The sequence below is a fragment of the Peromyscus leucopus genome, chromosome 4, assembly GCF_004664715.2.
Source record: "Peromyscus leucopus breed LL Stock chromosome 4, UCI_PerLeu_2.1, whole genome shotgun sequence".
Lineage (NCBI taxonomy): Eukaryota > Metazoa > Chordata > Mammalia > Rodentia > Cricetidae > Peromyscus > Peromyscus leucopus.
Genome location: NC_051066.1, coordinates 102420868 through 102440362, shown reverse-complemented (window position 1 = coordinate 102440362; position 19495 = coordinate 102420868). Strand labels below are relative to the sequence as shown.

Below are 19495 nucleotides of genomic sequence, written 5' to 3'. Positions count from 1 at the left end.
TCTTTTATCTTAATTAACCCATTTTTATAATCTATAGCTTGCACGGTGGTGGCTTACGGCGTCTCTACATGCTTTCTTCTGGCGGTCGCTGCAGTCTCTCTCCAGCCTTCCCCAGAATCTCCTCTCTCCTGTCCACCTACTCCTGCCTGGTCATTGGCCATCAGTTTTTATTTACATAGAGTGATATCCACAGCATTCAAACCATAGTTCTCCCAGGAAACTCAATCTCTCTCGTGAAGCCGCGCCGGGAAGGAGCCTCAGCGGAGTCCCGCTGACTTCTATGCCCGGTGCCTGGCCGCTGCCAGCCTCTCTAGGCGATCACAGCAACGTCCAGGACCCTATGCCGCAGGGAGGGGCTGCAGTCAAGCTGTGGTGTGCCCACCTCAGCAGCACTCCCATGGCCAGGACAGCCCGGAGAGTGACACCCAGAACTCAGTTCTGCCGTTAGCGACAAGTGGAGAAGGCAGGGGAGCTGAGCTCAGTGGGTAGTTCTGCAGACAGGCAGCCGTCAGTGACGCAGCCCGGCATCATCAACATCTGGGCTGAGAAGCGTCAAGTATCTCAGGAAGGTCTGTCGATTCTGTTGACCAGGACTAGCTGTGGGGCTGGAGTCCAGGGTGTGATCGTGCCTACACACCGACTGCCCTCCCCACCTCTACCAATGAGAGCGCAGATACAGCTGCTGGGATTGGCAGGGCTCTCAACCCACCATCCCTGCGTGCAGAGCCTCTCTGCCAGGCCAACACAGTCCTCTGGACCTGTCATCGCCCACATCGCCAAGGTGCTTTTTAGAGACCCAGTTGACTGGGTGTTGATGTCAGCGACCTGGGTCATCAGCACAGGCCTGCCTGCTTGCTCATCTTGTTGAGGGTGGTGAACCGAGTGCCCTGACACTCTCAGATGGTGGGAAGGGTTCCTCGTTTTCTATCCGACTAAGCCAAGGTCACAGGGTCCAGCAGCCCTGAGGAGGAGGAGGAGGAGGAGGTAGAAGAAGACAGTGGAGAGAAGACTTGTCTGAGAAGGCCTTAGTGAGCCCGTGAGTGGGGGGAGGGGAGGACTAGCTAACCATGCTGACGTGTGTGTGGAAGCCAAGACTGTAAACTGTGAGGTTTGTCTCAGGGGGAACATGGAGAAAAGGACGCTCAAGACTGATGAGCCGAGGAAGACCCGTAACTGGCAGTTAATCTGCACCTTTATCTCCATGTTGCCTCAGGAAGGCATGCTCACTGACCTGGTGGACCGGACAACTAGATTCGGTGTCAAGTGGTCAGCACCGGTTGGCAAAAGCAGCACAAGTCGGATCGACAGAAACACTCTCAGCCCTACATGGCCAAGTGCCAGTGAGGGCTGACTCTGCAGTCCCTCACCAGGGCCCCTCCCTGTCCCATGTCTCTTTTCCCATTTTACTAAACAGTTCAGCCTGAGCCCAGGCCATGGGAGTGGGAATAAGCTGCAGGTCTCATCCTGGGGGAAGGGGGCGGGCTGGGTCTCTGTGTCACACCAGGGTCCCAGCCCAGAAATTCAGAAGGCATTGGGCTCTGGGACTCTAGCCGCAGTCACCAGCCTGCCCCTGCTGTGAAGAACCCCAGCCTATTCTTCATTCCTCTTGGGCAGTGCTAAACTTGGGGATCTGGCTGCCCTGCTGGACTGGGAACAGGATACCTCAGTGAGAGTATGATGGCAGGTTACCAGGGCACTACAGACAGAGTGGAAAGGTGTTTGAATTGTGCCACCGCCGGCATGCAGACTGTCCTAGTCTACATGCTTATTGACTGTGGTTGACACAGGCTCTGGGGCTCTTCGTCGTCGGTGCTGCGCACCTGGCTATGATGGACCCCTAATCTCTGTTTCTGAGGTTCAGAGGAACCTTTATCAAGTCCCTCGGTGTTATCAAGTCTCACTACTTTTAGGGATAGCAGGGACAGGGCTGCTTGTAGAAAGCTAGAACACCTCAGTTCTCCCGGCTACTCCATCTTCCTTGGCTTCTTACAAGGTATTCAATGTGGGGGGTAGGGTCAAGACAACTAGTTAGGGGTCCTGTGACCCCATAGGGTCTGAGGCTGAGGAGTAGTGAGTGAACTCAATGCTGCTTCAAGCTCCAGCCCCGGACACCATGGTTTTGCTCTCTGTTAAATGGCTTTGTAGGTGATCCCAGCTCTACAGTGTTGGAGGGGCTGAAAGTGTGACAGCTGCCTCTGGGCAGAGCATAACCCTGAAGCCCTGTATCCCTGTATCCCTGTAGTCCTGTATCCCTGTATCCCTGTATCCCTGTATCCCTGTATCCCTGTATCCCTGTATCCCTGTATCCCTGTATCCCTGTATCCCTGTATCCCTGTAGTCCTGTAGCCCTGTAGCCCTGTAGCCCTGTAGCCCTGTGCTCCTGGATTAGGGAGTGAACAGAACCATGGTAAGGGAGAAAGGATGCAGTGAAATTTTGTAAAATAAGAATACATGAAAATTAGCATTCCCTCAAAACTAAGGATGATTCTGGACATGGAGGGGATGTGTCCAGGTAGTTGTACTTCAACATTCCTGTGAGGTGCATATGGATTCAGACTTTGGAGCCAAAGAAAAGGAAGTCTAGCCACAGTGTGAAGCTTCACTGTTAACTGGATAACATTAAATAATGCAATATGATTTTGTCTTTGGAGAGGACACTTAATTTTGGTTACAAAGTAGAAGGCATGTGTTATCAGCCTGGATATGGGAATACAGTGGAAAAGTGGGGGGCCAAAGTAATTGAATGGTTGTAGTGTCCCTCTAAAGTGAGAAGTTGAGAGATACCATCTCTTAAGGAAGGGAAATGGACATTTTATTACTTATAAGACTGTCATAAAGCTCCCAAAATCACAATATAATTGTCCTAAAGGTAGGGGAATGACCACATGAAATCAACAAAAGGACAAAACATGGAGATCAGGTTGGAGTTCTCAAATGGACAGAAGTATGTGGTGACAGTGTTACGTGACACTATTCTAAGAATATGAGAACAAACTCCTACTCACCTCAGAGAGGGAACTGAAGACAGACCAAAGTAACCATACCACCAAGGTCCGTCTTAGTGAGCCAATGAGCTTTATTGGACTATGAGTATTAATAGGAAAATGGATGAGGGGTTACTTACAGGAGCAGAATGTCTCAGAAGCTGCATCACCAGAGCCCACCTTAGTGTGGTGACAGCTCATGAAAGCTGGAAACCTGCACAACCTACAGGCAACTCAACAGATTGGAGAGTGTCCTTCCAGGTAGCTCAGTTGGTCTGAGTCTCTTCGAGGCAGCCTGGCTGGTCTCTGCCCCTTCCAGGCAGTGTTTCTGGCCTGAGGGTGTCCTTTACAGCTTATTAAATGGCTTTACTGCTTATATACTTGTGGAAGGAGGTGGTGGTGGTGGTGGGGTGTCTGTTGAATCTGTTTGGTTTCAGGGACTTCCTGAAGCTATTCTGAGTTGTTTACTTGCTGAGTTTAAAGATCTTCACTGCAGGATGGAATGTTTTACCCCTCTTTAACATTCTGTGTCTTAATGAACTCCCCTCCAAGACAGCAGTATGTGAATGTATACTAGACATTTTCTATTTTTCAAATAATCTGGGATGAATTAGTGGTTGCAGATTTTTTTTTTAAGGTAAGGTAATTACAACCCCATGTAAAGTACAAAGGTCAAAAATGAAAAGACAGCAATGGATTATTGGTAGAAAAGGTTTGACTTGGTGGTGGTGTTCTCTTACAGAAAAAGGAGGCTGTGGACTTCTCAGGCAAATCTCAATCAGAAAGAAGACTTCATTTCTTTGACCACAGTCTGATGGAATCCATTGAGCGGGGGGACCCCAAAGTACATGAATTTCTTCGCTTACTTGCTCTCTGCCATACTGTAATGTCAGAGGAGGACAGTGCAGGTAAGTGAAATGTGTTTGAGTCTTGAGCCTTTCAAAAAATATAATAAAGATAAGCACTGATACTAAAATTGAAGGATTTCTGAACTAAATATTCCAAACAAGATTTTCTTGTCACTAGCTTTTTGTTTGTTTATATCTTGAATGCATCTCATAAACAAGGAAATATTTTTATTTTTTCTTGATTTTATTTACATGTATGGGTGTCTTGCCTGCTTGTGTGTCTGTGTACCACTTGTGTGTAGTGCCCATGGAGGCCAGAAGAGGGTGTCTGATCACTTGGGACTGGAGTTACAGACAAGCATGAGCTGCTATGTGGGTACTGGGAATTGAACCGAGGTTGTTGGAAAGCCAGTGTTCTTAACTGCTGAGCCATCACTCCAGTGCCTGTAAATACTTTAAAGAAAAAATTACAGTACCAATGGAAAGCTAAAGATCCAAATATGTCTTTCAACTGGGATGAAATGCTTCTTATGATTGAGCACTGCATTTGACTGTAAAACTTCTAGTACCCAGAACAAATAGGGAGATACAGCTGAGTCATAGCACATGAACTTCTAATGGATAAAGATGACCATAGAATGGGGATAAATCAACATCAAAACACTGTGGTCATCATGCTGGTCAAGGCCTTTTACATGCTACATGGTTGTTTGGAGCTCAGGGTTTATAAAATGCAACAAAACCAGCTGGCTTACTTTGCATTTTGATGCTGGGAGGCAATCAATGTTGCTAAAGAATGAGCTTCTTCCTTCAAAGTCTAACAGACCCACCTGTAAGTTTTGTTTCTTTTTCACTACCAAATATTAAGTTAAAATTACTACCCAAGGAAGTAATAAGTGCTGGATTAACCCATTCTTTAGATTTTAATTGCTTTGAAGATTCACATAATTATATTTATGACTTTAATTGATCTTTATAATATTAACACCACAAGGAATTATTATATTCCCTTCTGGGAATTGCCTTAAGGAAGTCTCTTTTATTTCTGCCTTTTGAGTTTATTTAATTTCCCAAACCCTATTTCATTTTAATAGCAATCTGTTTTCCATTAATGTTATGATATTCTTTAGATCTCATTGAGGATATTAATTATACTTAATTTGAAATTTGCTTTTGTTTCATCCAGTGTGCTGTATTTTATTGAGTGTTCTCTCTCTCTCTCTCTCTCTCTCTCTCTCTCTTTCTCTTTCTCTCTCTCTCCCTCCCTCTCCCTCTCTCCCTCCCTCCCTCTCTCCTTCCTCCCCTCCTTCCCTCTCCTTCTTTTCTCCCTCCCTCCCCACCTTCTGCATCTAACTTTCATGCTCAAATGTTTGGTGATTTCTGGTTGTCTGTTCCTTTTTGTGTGAGAGAATCTCTGCTTGGTGAATGCCATTTATTACTGCAGTCTGTTGCTCAAGATTGTATGGATGAGGCAGATCATGAACTGACCTTCTGGATGTGTGTTGCTAGAATTTTCTTGCCTTGCCCACAGTCAGGACAAATCTTTGTCACCCGCCAGTCCCACAGCCGCTCAGACCCAACTAAGTAAACACAGAGACTTATATTGCTTACAAACTGTATGGCCGTGGCAGGCTTCTTGCTAACTGTTCTTATAGCTTAAATTAATCCATTTACATAAATCTATACCTTGCCATGTGGCTGGTGGCTTACCGGTGTCTTCACATACTGCTGGTCATGGCGGCAGCTGGCAGTGTCTCTCTGCCTCAGCCTTCCGCTTCCCAGAATTCTCCTCTCTCCTTGTCCCACCTACGTCCTGCCTGACCACTGGCCAATCAGTGTTTTATTTATTGACCAATCAGAGCAATTTGACATACAGACCATCCCACAGCACTTCCCCTTTTCTTTTTTTTAAAAAGGAAGGTTTTAACTTTTACACATCTCCAAAGCCAGCTTGGTATATGGGAATTTGGGCATAGCTTCTCTTACTACTTCCTGCTGGAGGGGGGCGCTGTATCTTATGGGGACACAAAGAAAATTTTAGGATCATGGAGTAGTCCGTGAGACTGTATCATCTGAGCCAGTTGCCTTGAAATGATTCTGGATGTTGGATCATCTGGGCCATGGTGTCATCGGAGACCTTTCAGGTGGTCTTGGCTGGTCAAATCTGATGTATCTTAATCTGGAACAAATCCATAGCCTCTGGCTTTCTGTAGAAACAAAATCAGAGCCTCTTTTCCAAAGCAACATATCCTTATAGCCAAATTTTGAAGTCAAGGTACCTTTAAAATATACATTTTGGCTTAACTCAACAGCTTTTGCAATCAAATGTTTTTCTTCAGTTACGAATATCAAAGAGAACATAATCCAGATTCTCTGTGTGGTAGCCATCTTTACAGATGTGGGGTCCTCTGTTCTGGGCATCACATCACCTATGTTGCTGTCTTGATTTTCCAGGGCAGGCACAAGGAATCTGCCAGGGTTCTTACTAGAGACAGAATTGTATACACATCCCCTTTCTCTTTGCCCTCCTGGTCTGTGGTAGTCTGTTGTGCTCACTTAGCTCTGGTCTCAGGTCCCAGACTCAGATCTTGACCCTTTTTTGAGGTGGCCTGAGCACAGTGTAGAAAAATATTTTTAAGGATGCATGCAGGGAAGAAGTAATTGCTTCAGCCTGTCATTCAGAGTGAGCTGGTTGGAGAAGGAGCACAGTGGTCCAGCAGTGCTGATGGAGTTCTTTAAGTAGTTTTACTAATGAGGCCTCCAAGACTCTGTTTCCATTTGTTGACTGGGTTTGCTTTCTCTTACCTCTGCCTTCATTTTCTTCTGCTAATGTTTTGAACTATGAGTTTCCCTCCTCTATCTTCATTTCTTTATTGATCAGTTTGGCATTTTATCTTTCAGACAGTTCTCATATTTGTAGATTCATTTTCAATTCTAGCATTATTCAAAATTGATGTTGTGCTACAACTCAATGTAATGAAGTGCTCAGATCTTCAAAGTACATGCATGCACAAGCATAAACAATGAAGTTTGATGAGATTGACAGTTACAAATATCCCTAGAAGCACTGCTTGGATCAAGGCTCAAATCTCTTCCATTAATGCGGCGAGGTTACTCCTGACCTTCCCATTCAGTTTCTACAAACTCTAGCCCACCCAAGCCCTGCTATGATGTCTATTACTAATGATGAATTTGCCATTTTTATCCTCCATAGAAACAGAACTGTACAGTATCCACTCTATGTGTCATGTTCTATCATCAGTGTTGGTATCTCAGTTATGAATTTCTTTTTTATTAAAGTCACATTCCTCTGTACGAACATGCCACAACCTTTTCCAGTTCTCTCTTAATACATGGTTAGATTATTCCAGCTTTTGTGAGTAAAGTTGCCACAAAGACTTTTTATGTCTTTTAAAAATCATTTGTTTAAAAAAATTGGAAGGAGGATGTCTAAATACTTAGGAATGGAAATTTCCAGCTCATCATATAAGGATATGTTTAAACTTCTAAGAAACGGTTCAACTGTTTCTTAAAAACATTAATGTATCTCTTTATATCCCCACTGTGCATGAATGAGCGTTCCAGCCATCCGCACTCCCCACTCAGCATTTCCTGTGATTACTCTTACCTTTCAGCCATTCTTATGGCTGGTTAATGTCTTTACCACTTAAAAGGATTTCCGAAGAGATCAGAGTTAGAAATGCGCATGACTCCAAATTCCACTGACAGGGTTATGTCTTGAGGAAATGTGAACTTGCTTTCGTTTCAAAGCTTTCATTGTGGAATGTGTAGCTCAGGCTCAAACAAATCTATACATGTTAAAGAACATTCAAAACTGAACTTTTCTGTATAAATGTCACTTACAGAGAAGAAGAGAGTTCAAATTTAACACTTAGTTTTAATACTTAAAATTCAGCTTGTGGTTGAGGATATTGCTATAAGTGTAGGGCATTGGTTTCATGGGGGAGGTTATTTGGAGAGGCTGTGGTTTTCAGTCTCTACCAGTGAGAAGTTTCAAAACAAGAGAGTGGGAAATCCAAGTACTTTAGGAAGATTTTTATTTTTATTTATTTATTTTTTTGAGATAGGGTTTCTCTGTGTAACAGCTCTGGCTGTACTGGAACTCACTTTGTAGACCAGGATGGCCTCAAATTTACAGAGATCCTCCTGCCTCTGCCTCCTGAGTGCTGGGATTAAAGGTGTGTACCACCACTGCCTGGTAGGAAGATTTTTCTTTTCTTTTTTGTTTTAGTAAATGATAATAAAATAAATTTAAAAATTAAGACTTATTTTACTGCCTTATTATACTAATTTTAAAATTTGTTAAAGCTTGACAATGGCTTTGTATATGCTTGATTTTCATAAACATTTAATAAATGCTTGAGATGAATGCATGTTCTATAATTTGGGGGTACTGTGTTCTAAACACATATGTCCAACAATATTTCAATTATATTAGTAAAGCTTCTCATTCTTTTGTTTGTTTTTTTATTTGCTGTCAGAATGCTCTTCTATAGCCCAGCTTGCCATCAAACTCATGGAAATCCTTCTGCCTCAGCCTTCTAAGTGCTAGAATTAAAGATATGAGCAATCGTCTGTGTTTTGTCAATGGATTGTTTTGACAACTCCATTTCTCAGCTCATCAAAATATGCCAAGAGCACTGAATAGAGCAGCACACTTGTATGATGTTTGTATTCTGCCAATGTTTGCTTTATAAGGTCATGTTAGATAATAGTTCAGACTTTTATCTTCATTAAATCACAGCCTGTCTCAGTATATTCCAATCTCATTTGTCTCCAGTCGTCATTTGTGCCTTAGAGGTTACCATAGTTGACTGTTCTTCCTTCATAGACATTTGTACACTTGGCTTCTGTTCATCTTTATTTGTCTCTTCCCTTACATTTTGAATACATCTCTTATGAATGATATATTTTAACATTAAAGAATCAGAGCAGAGAAAGCTAAGGATAAAGAAAACACACAGTCCATTTGCCTTCATCTGGTATCACTACACTTAGTTTGAAATACTTAAAGCTCAAGTGTTGAGAACGTTTAGAGTTCTTTTCAACCATCTTATTTTGTCTTTTTCCTGCCTTTTCTTTCTTAGACTCCTTTTTTTTTTTTGTCTTTTCATAGATTTAGTCCTTTTGAATCCTGCTACTTTGGAAACAATGTGCCTCTATTATTTTAGTGGTTAACACCAGGATTTTAACATAATAAACTCATGAAAGCATGGGGCATCTTTTGAGCAAAACAAAGATCCTTCATTGGTTATCAGCCCTGTCCTGGCACATGGAATATCCTCATGATAATCTCCATTCCTTTAAAAACCCACAGGTGCTATTTTTGTAACTGTAGTCAGTATTGTGTGATTCATTCATATATTTATCTATTTTATATTCTGTAACATTTATTTCTTCTTTAATCTATAGACAATGTTTATTTATTTATTTTATAAATTTCTACCTACTAGTGGTAAAATTGTGGCTTACTTATTGCTGGTAAACTATGAGAGATTCTGAAGTAATTGTTTTGTTATTTCTATTTCTCTTTTGATTTTTTGAGACAGAGTCTTGCTATGTATCCATGACTAGGTTAGTATTCCCTATGTAGCTCAGACTGACCTCAAACTTAAGGAAATCTTCCTGCCTTAGACTCTTAACTGATACACTCTTGGACTTGCAGAGAAATAGGATTTTATTTTTCACAAGGAATCATAGAATACCCACTAATAGAAAACCCAATTATTTAACAATTTATCTTGAGCATTATAAGCAGTAAACATGGATCTGCCCACACTTGCATCTTCTAATTCATTTTTTAAACATGGTATAATTTTTTGGAAATGAAATTACTGTTATTTTTAATGTATTTTTGGTCATTCTGCATGTTTCATTCTTTCTTTCCCCTTTTAGCTCTCCTTCAGCACACACTCTATTGATCAACCAGTCTTTAACGTCTTGATTTGATCCTTTGTATTTTGGTGGACTTTTATACGTTTGCCCTCATGAAATGGTCATTAGTACTTAGCGAGGGAAAGGCCAGAATATCTGCTTTCTCACTTCTTGTTTGATTTCTCTAATGACCATATCATCTCTTTCAGCCATAGGTCCCATCAGTATAAAAAATGAAAATAACTATTTAAATAATCTTTATTCCAAAAGCTTACCTTGAGTATTATATGAGTTAGTGTATTGCGATGTTTCAGTTAGAATCTCTAGTCACTGAAAGTGAAGAGCTTATCATCAATGAACCAAGAAACTTTTATCACAGTGGAGAGACAGACTTGCAGTTGGACACTTTGCTACAGGAGGGGAAGGGCTGCATGGTGGTGTGTGTGGAGACTTGGGGTATCCCAGGGCTTCTTATGGTTGGTGAGTGGTCATTATCTAAGGATAGGAAAGTGTCTAGAGTTGATGCCAGAGCTGGGTAGTAAAGAATACATTGGGGTTAGCATTGGAATTATAAACACAAGTTACTACTCTCAGCATTGAATGTCTCTTTTCATTCTAGGACAACTGGTTTACCAAGTTCAATCACCCGATGAAGGAGCTCTAGTTACTGCTGCTAGAAATTTTGGGTTCATTTTCAAGTCTCGGACCCCAGAGACAATAACAGTAGAAGAATTGGGAACACCTGTTACTTATCAGTTACTTGCCTTTTTGGATTTCAGCAACATCAGGAAAAGGATGTCTGTTATAGGTATGTTTGTTAGCTGAGATTATCATCAATCTTTTTATGCTTCTGTAATTGTGTTGGTGCTTTTCGAGGATAATTTAACTCTTGGCTATGTGCTACATTTTTATAACTTCATAAACTTTCATGATCCTCCACTTAACCTCAAAAGTGTAATAATATATGAATAAAATTCAACAAGAGCTTATTCCTTGCCCAACATTATTCTGAATTCTCTACCTGAAGTAACTGCTTTACCACAAAAACCTGAATAAAGTATATGCTATTTATTTTTATGTCCATTTTATAGATAATCAAGTTGATATACAGAAAAGTTGAGCAACTTTCCTGACTAAGTCCACAAAGCTGGTAACATAGTGGAGAAACATCCAGAAGCCTGGCTGGAGAGCTGCTCAACTCTGGTTCAGGAGAATGTCTGAATTGTGTAGCTTGTGCTGGTTGTTGTGGGTATCATGGATCATTCTCATATCCACTCATCATTTCTGCTCAGCATCATCAACTGTTCTCGCATCATTCACTATTTCTGTTTATTCCACTGCTGGAGATGATGCTTTACTACTGTATTTAGTACCACGTCACATCCAAGCTTTTATAACTCAGCACTAACCCTCAGCACCACTTCAGTATCCTCAGACTAGTTACATACTCCTTTTCTCATCCCTCTTACATGCCCAAGCAAGTATTCTTTTAATCTTTAAAAATTATCCTTTTTTCTTAGTTCTTTGAGAATGTCATATAACATGTTTTGGTCATCTCTACTCCCTCTCCCTTCTCCTCCCAAATCAACCTCTTCCTTCGTTACCCACCCAACTCCATCCTCTTTTTTTCCCTTCTCTTTAACCTATCAAGTTCAATTTGTGCTCCCCATATATTCTTGGATGTGTGGCCTTCCACCGGAGTGTGGTCAACTTTCCAGGGTCTACACTCTTAAAGAAAACTGACTCTCCCCCTCCCAGAAGCTATCAATTTCAAATAGTTCCTTGGCTAGGGGACTTCATGTCCACCCTCTCCCCACTCCATGCTGGGATTTTGTCTGCCTTGAGCTTGCACAGGTCTTCTGCATGCTGACACAACCGCTATGGGTTCATATGCTGCTGCCCAGTTGTGTTTGGAAGATATTGTTTCTTTGTCGTCATCCACTGTCTTTGAGCCAGACTCCTTCTGCTCCCTCTTCTGTAATGATCCCTGAGCTTTGGGATGAGGGGTGTGATATAGATGTCTCATTTAGGGCTGAACATCCCAAAGTCTCTCATTCTCTGTGCGTTGACCGCTTACGGGTCTCTAATCATTTATCAAAGATAGAAGCTTCTCTGGTGAGGGTTATTGTAGTGGGTAGCTGTTCCAGCTTTGACCTCAAAACACTGCCCCTAGTGTGGCAGCAAGTAACTGCCACACCTGCCTATGACCTGCCCCTGGGGTGTGGCCAAGAGGGACCCCTTAAGACCGGAGATGCATATGTGTTCGCTCTCTTAATTCCTCATGGTCCTGGAGGCTGGATTTGCAGACCAAGTCAGAGTTCCCCAGAGAACTATGCTAGACTGTACCTCATCTCTCCCGGATCCTGTAATCGACCCCTTATTGGTTATAAGTTACCCCTGAAATAAGCCTCTTTTAATTACCAGATAAGCTACATGAAATTGCCTCATTAATTATAGCAATTGGTTATTGCAACAATATATCACCCTCATGCAGGACACAAGAAGCTAAACTAAAAAAATTTAAGTTATTTGTCTGAGAGTATCACATAGCACACAGTGTGTTATACAGCCAGTCAGATGCAGGGAAATTAATTAAATCTGGGGTTGTCTTTTCTAAAGTTTGGCTATGGGACATAGCTCAGTGGTAAAGTGCTTATCTAGGACACACAAGGCTCTGGGTTCAATCCGTGCACTGAAAAAGCTACTCCTTAAAAAAAGCATGAAAAGGCATGAAAAGGCTACTCCTCAAATGAAACTGGCCTCTTCTTGGTAGTTCACTTGCTTTTGACACTTGGGTATCTTTTAAGTACTAGGATAATGGTTCCCAGCCTTTTGCTCCCATTAGAGTAAATTGAAAAGTTAGGCACTTGGCTTTGGCCACTGGTGTGTGACTTAGTTCACTGGAGGCAGAGTCCCTAGGTTTGCGTTTCTGACTAGTTCCTAGGTGATGCTGATGGTATACCCCAGGGGACTGCAGACGGAGAAACATGGCCCTAGACTAGCATTTCCTCATTGTTAGTCATTATTTTTCATGGGAATATTTGAGATGTTTCTCAAACCTGTATCTCTTTTTGTTACTCTCTAAATTCAGAGTTTCTCTAGAACCCTGTCAACATATTCCTAAATCCTTCCTTTCCAAATGCATCCTGGAATTATTTGCAAACCTAGTGTCTACTAAACCACATTTTCCCCATAAAATTCCATTGTCCTTTCCTCTTAGTTGCCAGTAACATTGCCTCATTTAGGGGTCTTGTTACTGCTTACTTTATTGCAGTGACTTCAAAATTATCCCCCCCCCCCCGAAATAATACTCTCTGTTGGCAATCTGCTGCTCTTTCTAAACCATAGACTGATTATGTCACCACTTGAACAGGGTTGGCTTCCCTGTATTCACAGGGCAATGCTCCTAGTGTGACTTGCAAGGTCACATGCAATGTGAACCAGCCTCCTTTTCTCTACTTTCTAAACTTTGTGCTCAAGTGTCATCAGACCTCACTCTTCCTGGGATGCATTGTATACTTTTATACTGTGTGTGTGTGTGTGTGTGTGTGTGTGTGTGTGTGTGTATACACACATATACATACACACACATACATATATATATATACATACATATACACATATATTTAATGTATATATAGAACAACTCTTTTCCCTAATTCCTTTTTGCTGAAAACTCCTTCTCATCTGATAATGTCCAATTTAAATGTCATTTGTTTTTCTTATTTTCCAAGTAACTATTTCTTTTTTTGTATTTTTTAATACATATTTTTATTTTATAATTAATTTAATTTTACATATCTGCCACGAATTCCCCTGTCTTCCCTCCTCCCACCCCCAGCTTTCCCTCCCCAACCCCCCCCTATTCCCACTTCCTCCAAGGCAAGGTTTCCCCTGGGGAGTTAGCCCAGCCTGGTAGATTCAGTTGAGGCAGGTCCAGTCCCTTCCTCCCTGCACCAAGGCTGAGCAAAGTGTCTCAGCATAGGCCCAAGGTTCCAAAAAGCCAGCTCATGCACCAAGGACAGGACCCGGGCCCACTGCCTGGGGGCTTCCTAAACAGTTCAAGCTCCTTCAACTAACTATTTCTTATGGTATTCCCCAGAATGCTTTGTTTGATACAGCAGTGAGATTCCATCTCCTGGGACTTATGGTTATAGCAACAGCATATAGGCTGGGTACTATCTGAGGTCAGGTAGCCTTATCTTCATACTGCCCAGGGCCAAGCACCAAACTGGCACACAGTCTCTACAAATATTCACTGAATGAAACTCTATCTAATACTTTGTAACTTACAAACATCTTGGTCATTGTATTAAATGAATTCCTACTATGGAAAATGTATATATCCATAATGGTAGGATTTGGAGTCTTTACTGGAACATAGTATGAGAGAGATTGTTCTGAGGCCTGCTCATTTTAATTTTTTTTTTTTTTGATAATAGGCCACAGGCAGTTTCCACCCACTAAGAAGCACACAGGTTGTTCTAGGCTTTGGCTTAGCATTGTGCCAGCAGGCGCTATCCTCTATTTACAACCTAGGGGAGATGTCAATGGTCCTCAGTTGGCTCAGCATGGATTTCATTTTGCTTGGAGGGTGTTGACAAAAACCTAAGATTGTTATATGGGGAGAAGTTTGGCTTTTGCTCAGCATTGGTCACCATTACAGGCTGTGGGGAATTCTCAGCCTAACCGCAGACATCAGATGTCTGCCTTAATGGACCCCATATGGGGAAGGGCAATGCTCAGTGCAGAGCAGGGCTGGCAGACTTCATTCTGGCTGCTTGGTTTTCAATCAGGGAGGAATTCAAGGGGACTCTGCTAGAGCAGAAACGTCTGTTTGATTCTAGGCAGGAAGCAATGCCAGCCTCCTGATTGTCACGTGGCTTGTTCTATGGGGACAATACCCTTGTGAGGGCTCAGACACTGCTGCTATGACCTCTCCCTCAGTGTCCCATTACCATTTCTTCCCTTTCTTCCCCTTCTGATTCCTCCTTCATTTTCTGCCTTACTGTTTGTTTGCTTTTGGGTCTGGCATTCATCAACTTATTAATGTATAGTTTCAATACCATCATGCTGGTATTGAAGACAAGAGAGCCCCTACTGAAGTTAGTGCTATTTAAGTAAAAGTTGTTTTCTATAGTATTTTTTCAAGGATTATAGACTTTATTAACAAACATATGAATCTCATTATGCTGTTAAGGAGGAACCCATTGCATCTGTTCAGTACATTAAGGTCTAGAGTTAAGAACAAGCAAGCAAGCAAACAACATTAACAACAACAACAACAACAACAACGAAAACCCATTGAAGTGAGGCAGGTGGCAGATCACCACTAAAGAATAAATTACATTAGCTCTCAAAATCTGATGTGAGTTGAAGAATTCTCAACTGTAAACTTTTAAAAGATGATGAGTCTAATAGCCAGATATGGTGCTTCCCATGATTCCAGCACACAGGAAGTATAAGGGCAGCCTGGGCTATACAGTGAGACCCTATCTCCACCCCACCCCTCAGATCATCAAACTGTTATCAAAAGACTGTAACTGCTGAAGAAGAGCAAATGCTTAAATAGCCGTGATCAGCACAGGCAGACAGACAGGCAGGGAGTCAGGCAGACAGGCAGGGAGTCAGGCAGACAGGCAGGCAGGGAGTCAGGCAGACAGGCAGGCAGGGAGTCAGGCAGACAGGCAGGCAGGGAGTCAGGCAGACAGGCAGGCAGGGAGTCAGGCAGACAGGCAGGCAGGGAGTCAGAGCAGGCAGAGTCAGGCAGACAGCAGGCAGGAGTCAGGCAGACAGACAGGCGGGAGTCAGGCAGACAGGCAGCAGGAGGCAGACAGGCAGAAGTGGCAGGCAGGGAAGTCAGGCAGACAGGCAGGGAGTCAGGCAGACAGGCAGACTAGATAGGCAGACAGGCAGACAGGCAGGCAGGGAGTCAGGCAGACAGGCAGGGAGTCAGGCAGACAGGCAGACTAGATAGGCAGACAGGCAGGGAGTCAGGCAGACAGGCAGACAGGCAGACAGGCAGACCAGACAGGCAGACAGGCAGACAGGCAGACAGGCAGACAGGGAGTCAGGCAGACAGGCAGACAGGCAGACAGGCAGGCAGGGAGTCAGGCAGACAGGCAGACAGGCAGGCAGGGAGTCAGGCAGACAGGCAGGGAGAGGGCCATGACTAAGTTCAAGGCAGCAGCTTTCCCCTCACCCTCCAGACCTGAGACAAAAGTCTGGCAGTTTAAAACAAAGGCCTGGTAGGCTTTCTGCTTTCACCAATAAGGCTTCCTTTCTGTTGGACCACAAAGGAAGGATTAGGACAGGTTCACCAAGTGGGGTCCTATTAGCCACCCTGTCTTTGTCCAGACTGGCCAGCCCTAAAGTAGGGGAGGGAGAACTCCCAAAGATACTTAAAACCTCCAGCCCTGGAGGACAGACTGAATTTTGGGCTCTGGAGTATCCCTCTGATTTGAAGGTCCTCTCCCCCGCCGCCGCTGTGTGTGTGTTTGTGTGTGTGTGTGTGTGTGTGTGTGTGTGTGTGTGTGTGTGTTCTTACTTCTAATAAAAGTCTTTCTTCACTGCTAGATTCTGTTGACTCTTTCGGTGATCTTTGCTGCCTTTTAATTCTTCAAATGGCAGAGAAAATGAACTCTATCAAGACCCCTAGATGGTAACAACTTGAGTGGCTAGAATTCCATGTGGAAATGAGTTGGTATGATAGTGATATTTATTTAAACAGAGGATCTTGAATTCCACACCAAGAACTTGCAAACAAAGCTCTTAATTCTCTTTAATACACATGGCTTAATTTAAGTCTTTCAGCCATTTTGTAATAGGGAGCTTGGTAGGTCATGTATAAAAGCATAAAAATACTGTTTCTAAGTTTGGGAAATCAAAAACTTCCAGTAGAAGGAATATTTTTAAATTAATTGAACAGGAATAAAGCCTACTGACTTAGGTAGTGATTGTCTAGCCAAAGGCCCTGAATACTTTCTTTGTTCCTGGCTGAAACCTTATGTCCATTTCCAGATGGGCTAGCTGGAGCCCTGGGAGAGTCTAGTTTTCACAGATTTCAATTATATAACCTGCTTTTCCGAACTCTTCTTTTTTTTTTTTCAGTTCGAAACCCAGATGGACAGATAAAACTTTATTCCAAAGGAGCAGATACTATTTTGTTTGAGAAACTCCATCCTTCCAACAAAGACCTGCTGTCCTTGACATCTGACCATCTCAATGTAAGTGCTCCACGTTGAGGTCAGCACAGGAATCCTTTTACTGTCCACTATGATACTCGTTAATGAAGATCAGCAAACGAGCTGACTTCGGAAATAGGAGGCAGCTGGGGAGCCATGTCACAGAGGGCAGTGCCAGTGAGTGTCTGGAGAGTGGCTGCCACTCCGTTTCGCCACAGGTGGACTAGCACAGAACAGCTGGGAGAGCCACACAGTGGGGTGAGCTCAGGGTCCTGCAGGGTCACCACTTTGTGGCTGTGTTCAGATGGTGAGGGGACAATAATCTCTGGAGATAATCGACTTTCTCTTAAAGTTCCTTTCATTCTGGCTACAGATTGAGTCTTTTTTGTGCTCTGGGTGTCAACCCACACATTCCAAGACTAGTGTAATTGTTTTCAGAAACTTTCTCAGGGCCATAGAGGTGATCTTTGTACCTTTGTTCCCCTCTCAAGGGCAAGGGTCTAGGAAATAATAGAGGCACTGTGGATTTAAACCTGGTGTCCACGTGTCATACTAATTATTTGTTTGAGGTTCTGGTTGAGCCCTGTGAAATTTTGCAGGAAATGGTTCAAAATTTTCATTTTATTAGTTTTTATTCTTCCATTAAAATTATTGAAGATTCATGTTCCTTTGTCAGATGTTGTTTTGATTATAAAACATCCCCTCGATTCTTCTAAAAACAAATAAAATGTAAATATTCTGCCTGACTTTAAGTTTAAAGTGATGGTTTAGTAATAATTGTTACAAACATAGTTTTTTTCCCCTTTTTAATAGAGCATTCTTGATTGCCTCTTAATATTTTCCAGAGATTGACATGGTATTTTAGTTTTCTTAATTAATACAATATTGGAGTAATAACTATATGATTCTTGTCATTACTCAAACACCAAGGCTCTAGACATTTTCCTTTCATATTAAAGTTTAATTTGGTCTTTTCGTTTTCCTTTTCAGTCTAATTATTTTTAGGGCAGATGAATTGGACCTGGCATTACCTTCATTCACGTTTGTCATTTTCCGTCTGCATTCTAGGCTTTTAAATTTATTCATGTATTTAATCATTGATTTTGGATAGTTTAACGATAGGAAAAGGCCTGGCTCAAATGACCATTTTGGATTAAGTGTGTGTTGCATGACTAATTAGATGACTTCAGGCATCTTTCCCCTCTTCTCATGTCCTCTTAGAGTTGATTCACTGTTGTGCAGAACGGAGTGGGAGGCAGTGGTAATGCCCAGTGGGGTTGCGGGTTAAGGGCAAAGACGCATCTGTGTGAACTGAGAAAACAAAAGACGGTTTTAAGGCTGTAACTAGATTTTCTGATCAGAAGGGAATGCGGTGATGTTCTTGGAAGATAGGGCTTGTAAATGTGAATGCAGTGTCTCAGCTACTACCAACTGCCTGGGTGATGAATTCAGTTAATGTTTCTTGTGGTCTTTCTGGGCTAAAATGCATCTTTGCACCATGCACTGGCTTTTCTTTTTTCTAATTAGGATGCATCATGATTTACCACATGTCTGATCACAAAACTCTATCTGCACTATACATCAAAATGATAGAGAAGCATGTTTAATGACTGGCAATGCCCAAAGGGGCAGAAATGGCTATTAAAATGCTTTGCTCACAGTTTGGAGGCCCATAAAATGACCACTGGAGGCAGAAGTAACATGGGAGGTTTTCAACATTGCTCCCAAATTCAATCTACTTATATTTCTAGCTAATGTGGCTGTGTGAGACACATAGCAGCCATCCATCTCCTACCCCTCATCCCTGTTAGAAGGATAAAGTACCAGAAGAATCATATGAGATTGTCAGTTTACCAAGTGTTCTAGTTTAATTGGCTTATATGTCTGGATCATAGTCCATCATTGGGGGTGACAGGGCAAGAATTCAAGGCAAGACCCTCAACCAGACACCATGGAGGAACACTGCTTACTGGCTCACTCTCTGGCTCATTCACTCACTCACTCACTCACTCACTCACTCACTCACTCACAGGCTCATGCTTTATAGCTTTCTTACATAGCCCAGAACTACCTGCCTAGGGATGGTCCTGCCCATAGTAGACTGGGCCTTCCTGTATCTGTTAATCAAGACAATCCCCCCATAGACATATCAAAAGGCCAATCTGATCTAGGCAATTCCTCAGCTGAGTCTTTCCTCTTAGATGACTGTAGGCTGTGTCAGGTTGACAATTAACACTAACAGGAAAAGTATGACTTCCCAATATTTGATTACTTATTAAAAGTTAACTCCATAAAATATAATTTCTAACAAATAATATTTGAGCTGGTCTGATTTGATGATGGTATCTTCAAGATTTCAAAGAAGTTTTGTTCTTAAAAATGAAACTTTAAGGTAGTTAAGAAGAGAATTATTTCACAGAAGAGTCTAGAATGAAAGACCAAAGACATCCCTCAGAGCTTATACTTGTAGTATCTTTCATTCCTTTCTCTTCCTTTTCCTCCAAAGGTTATTCTCATAACCATAGGTAGCATACCAGACTTCTCTTACTCAACTGTTTAGCATCTACTTATTCATTAGTGATTG

General features: G+C 42.3%; 1 protein-coding gene across 1 annotated transcript in view; it reads left to right on the top strand.

Moving 5' to 3' along the window:
- The window catches only part of Atp8b4 (ATPase phospholipid transporting 8B4 (putative)), a 203801-nt gene that overhangs the window by 125385 nt on the left and 58921 nt on the right, over positions 1-19495 (top strand). Inside the window, 3 exon segments of the mRNA XM_028892728.2 lie at positions 3727-3892; positions 10347-10535; positions 16838-16953. Of these exon segments, the coding sequence (XP_028748561.1) occupies positions 3727-3892; positions 10347-10535; positions 16838-16953 (471 nt within the window).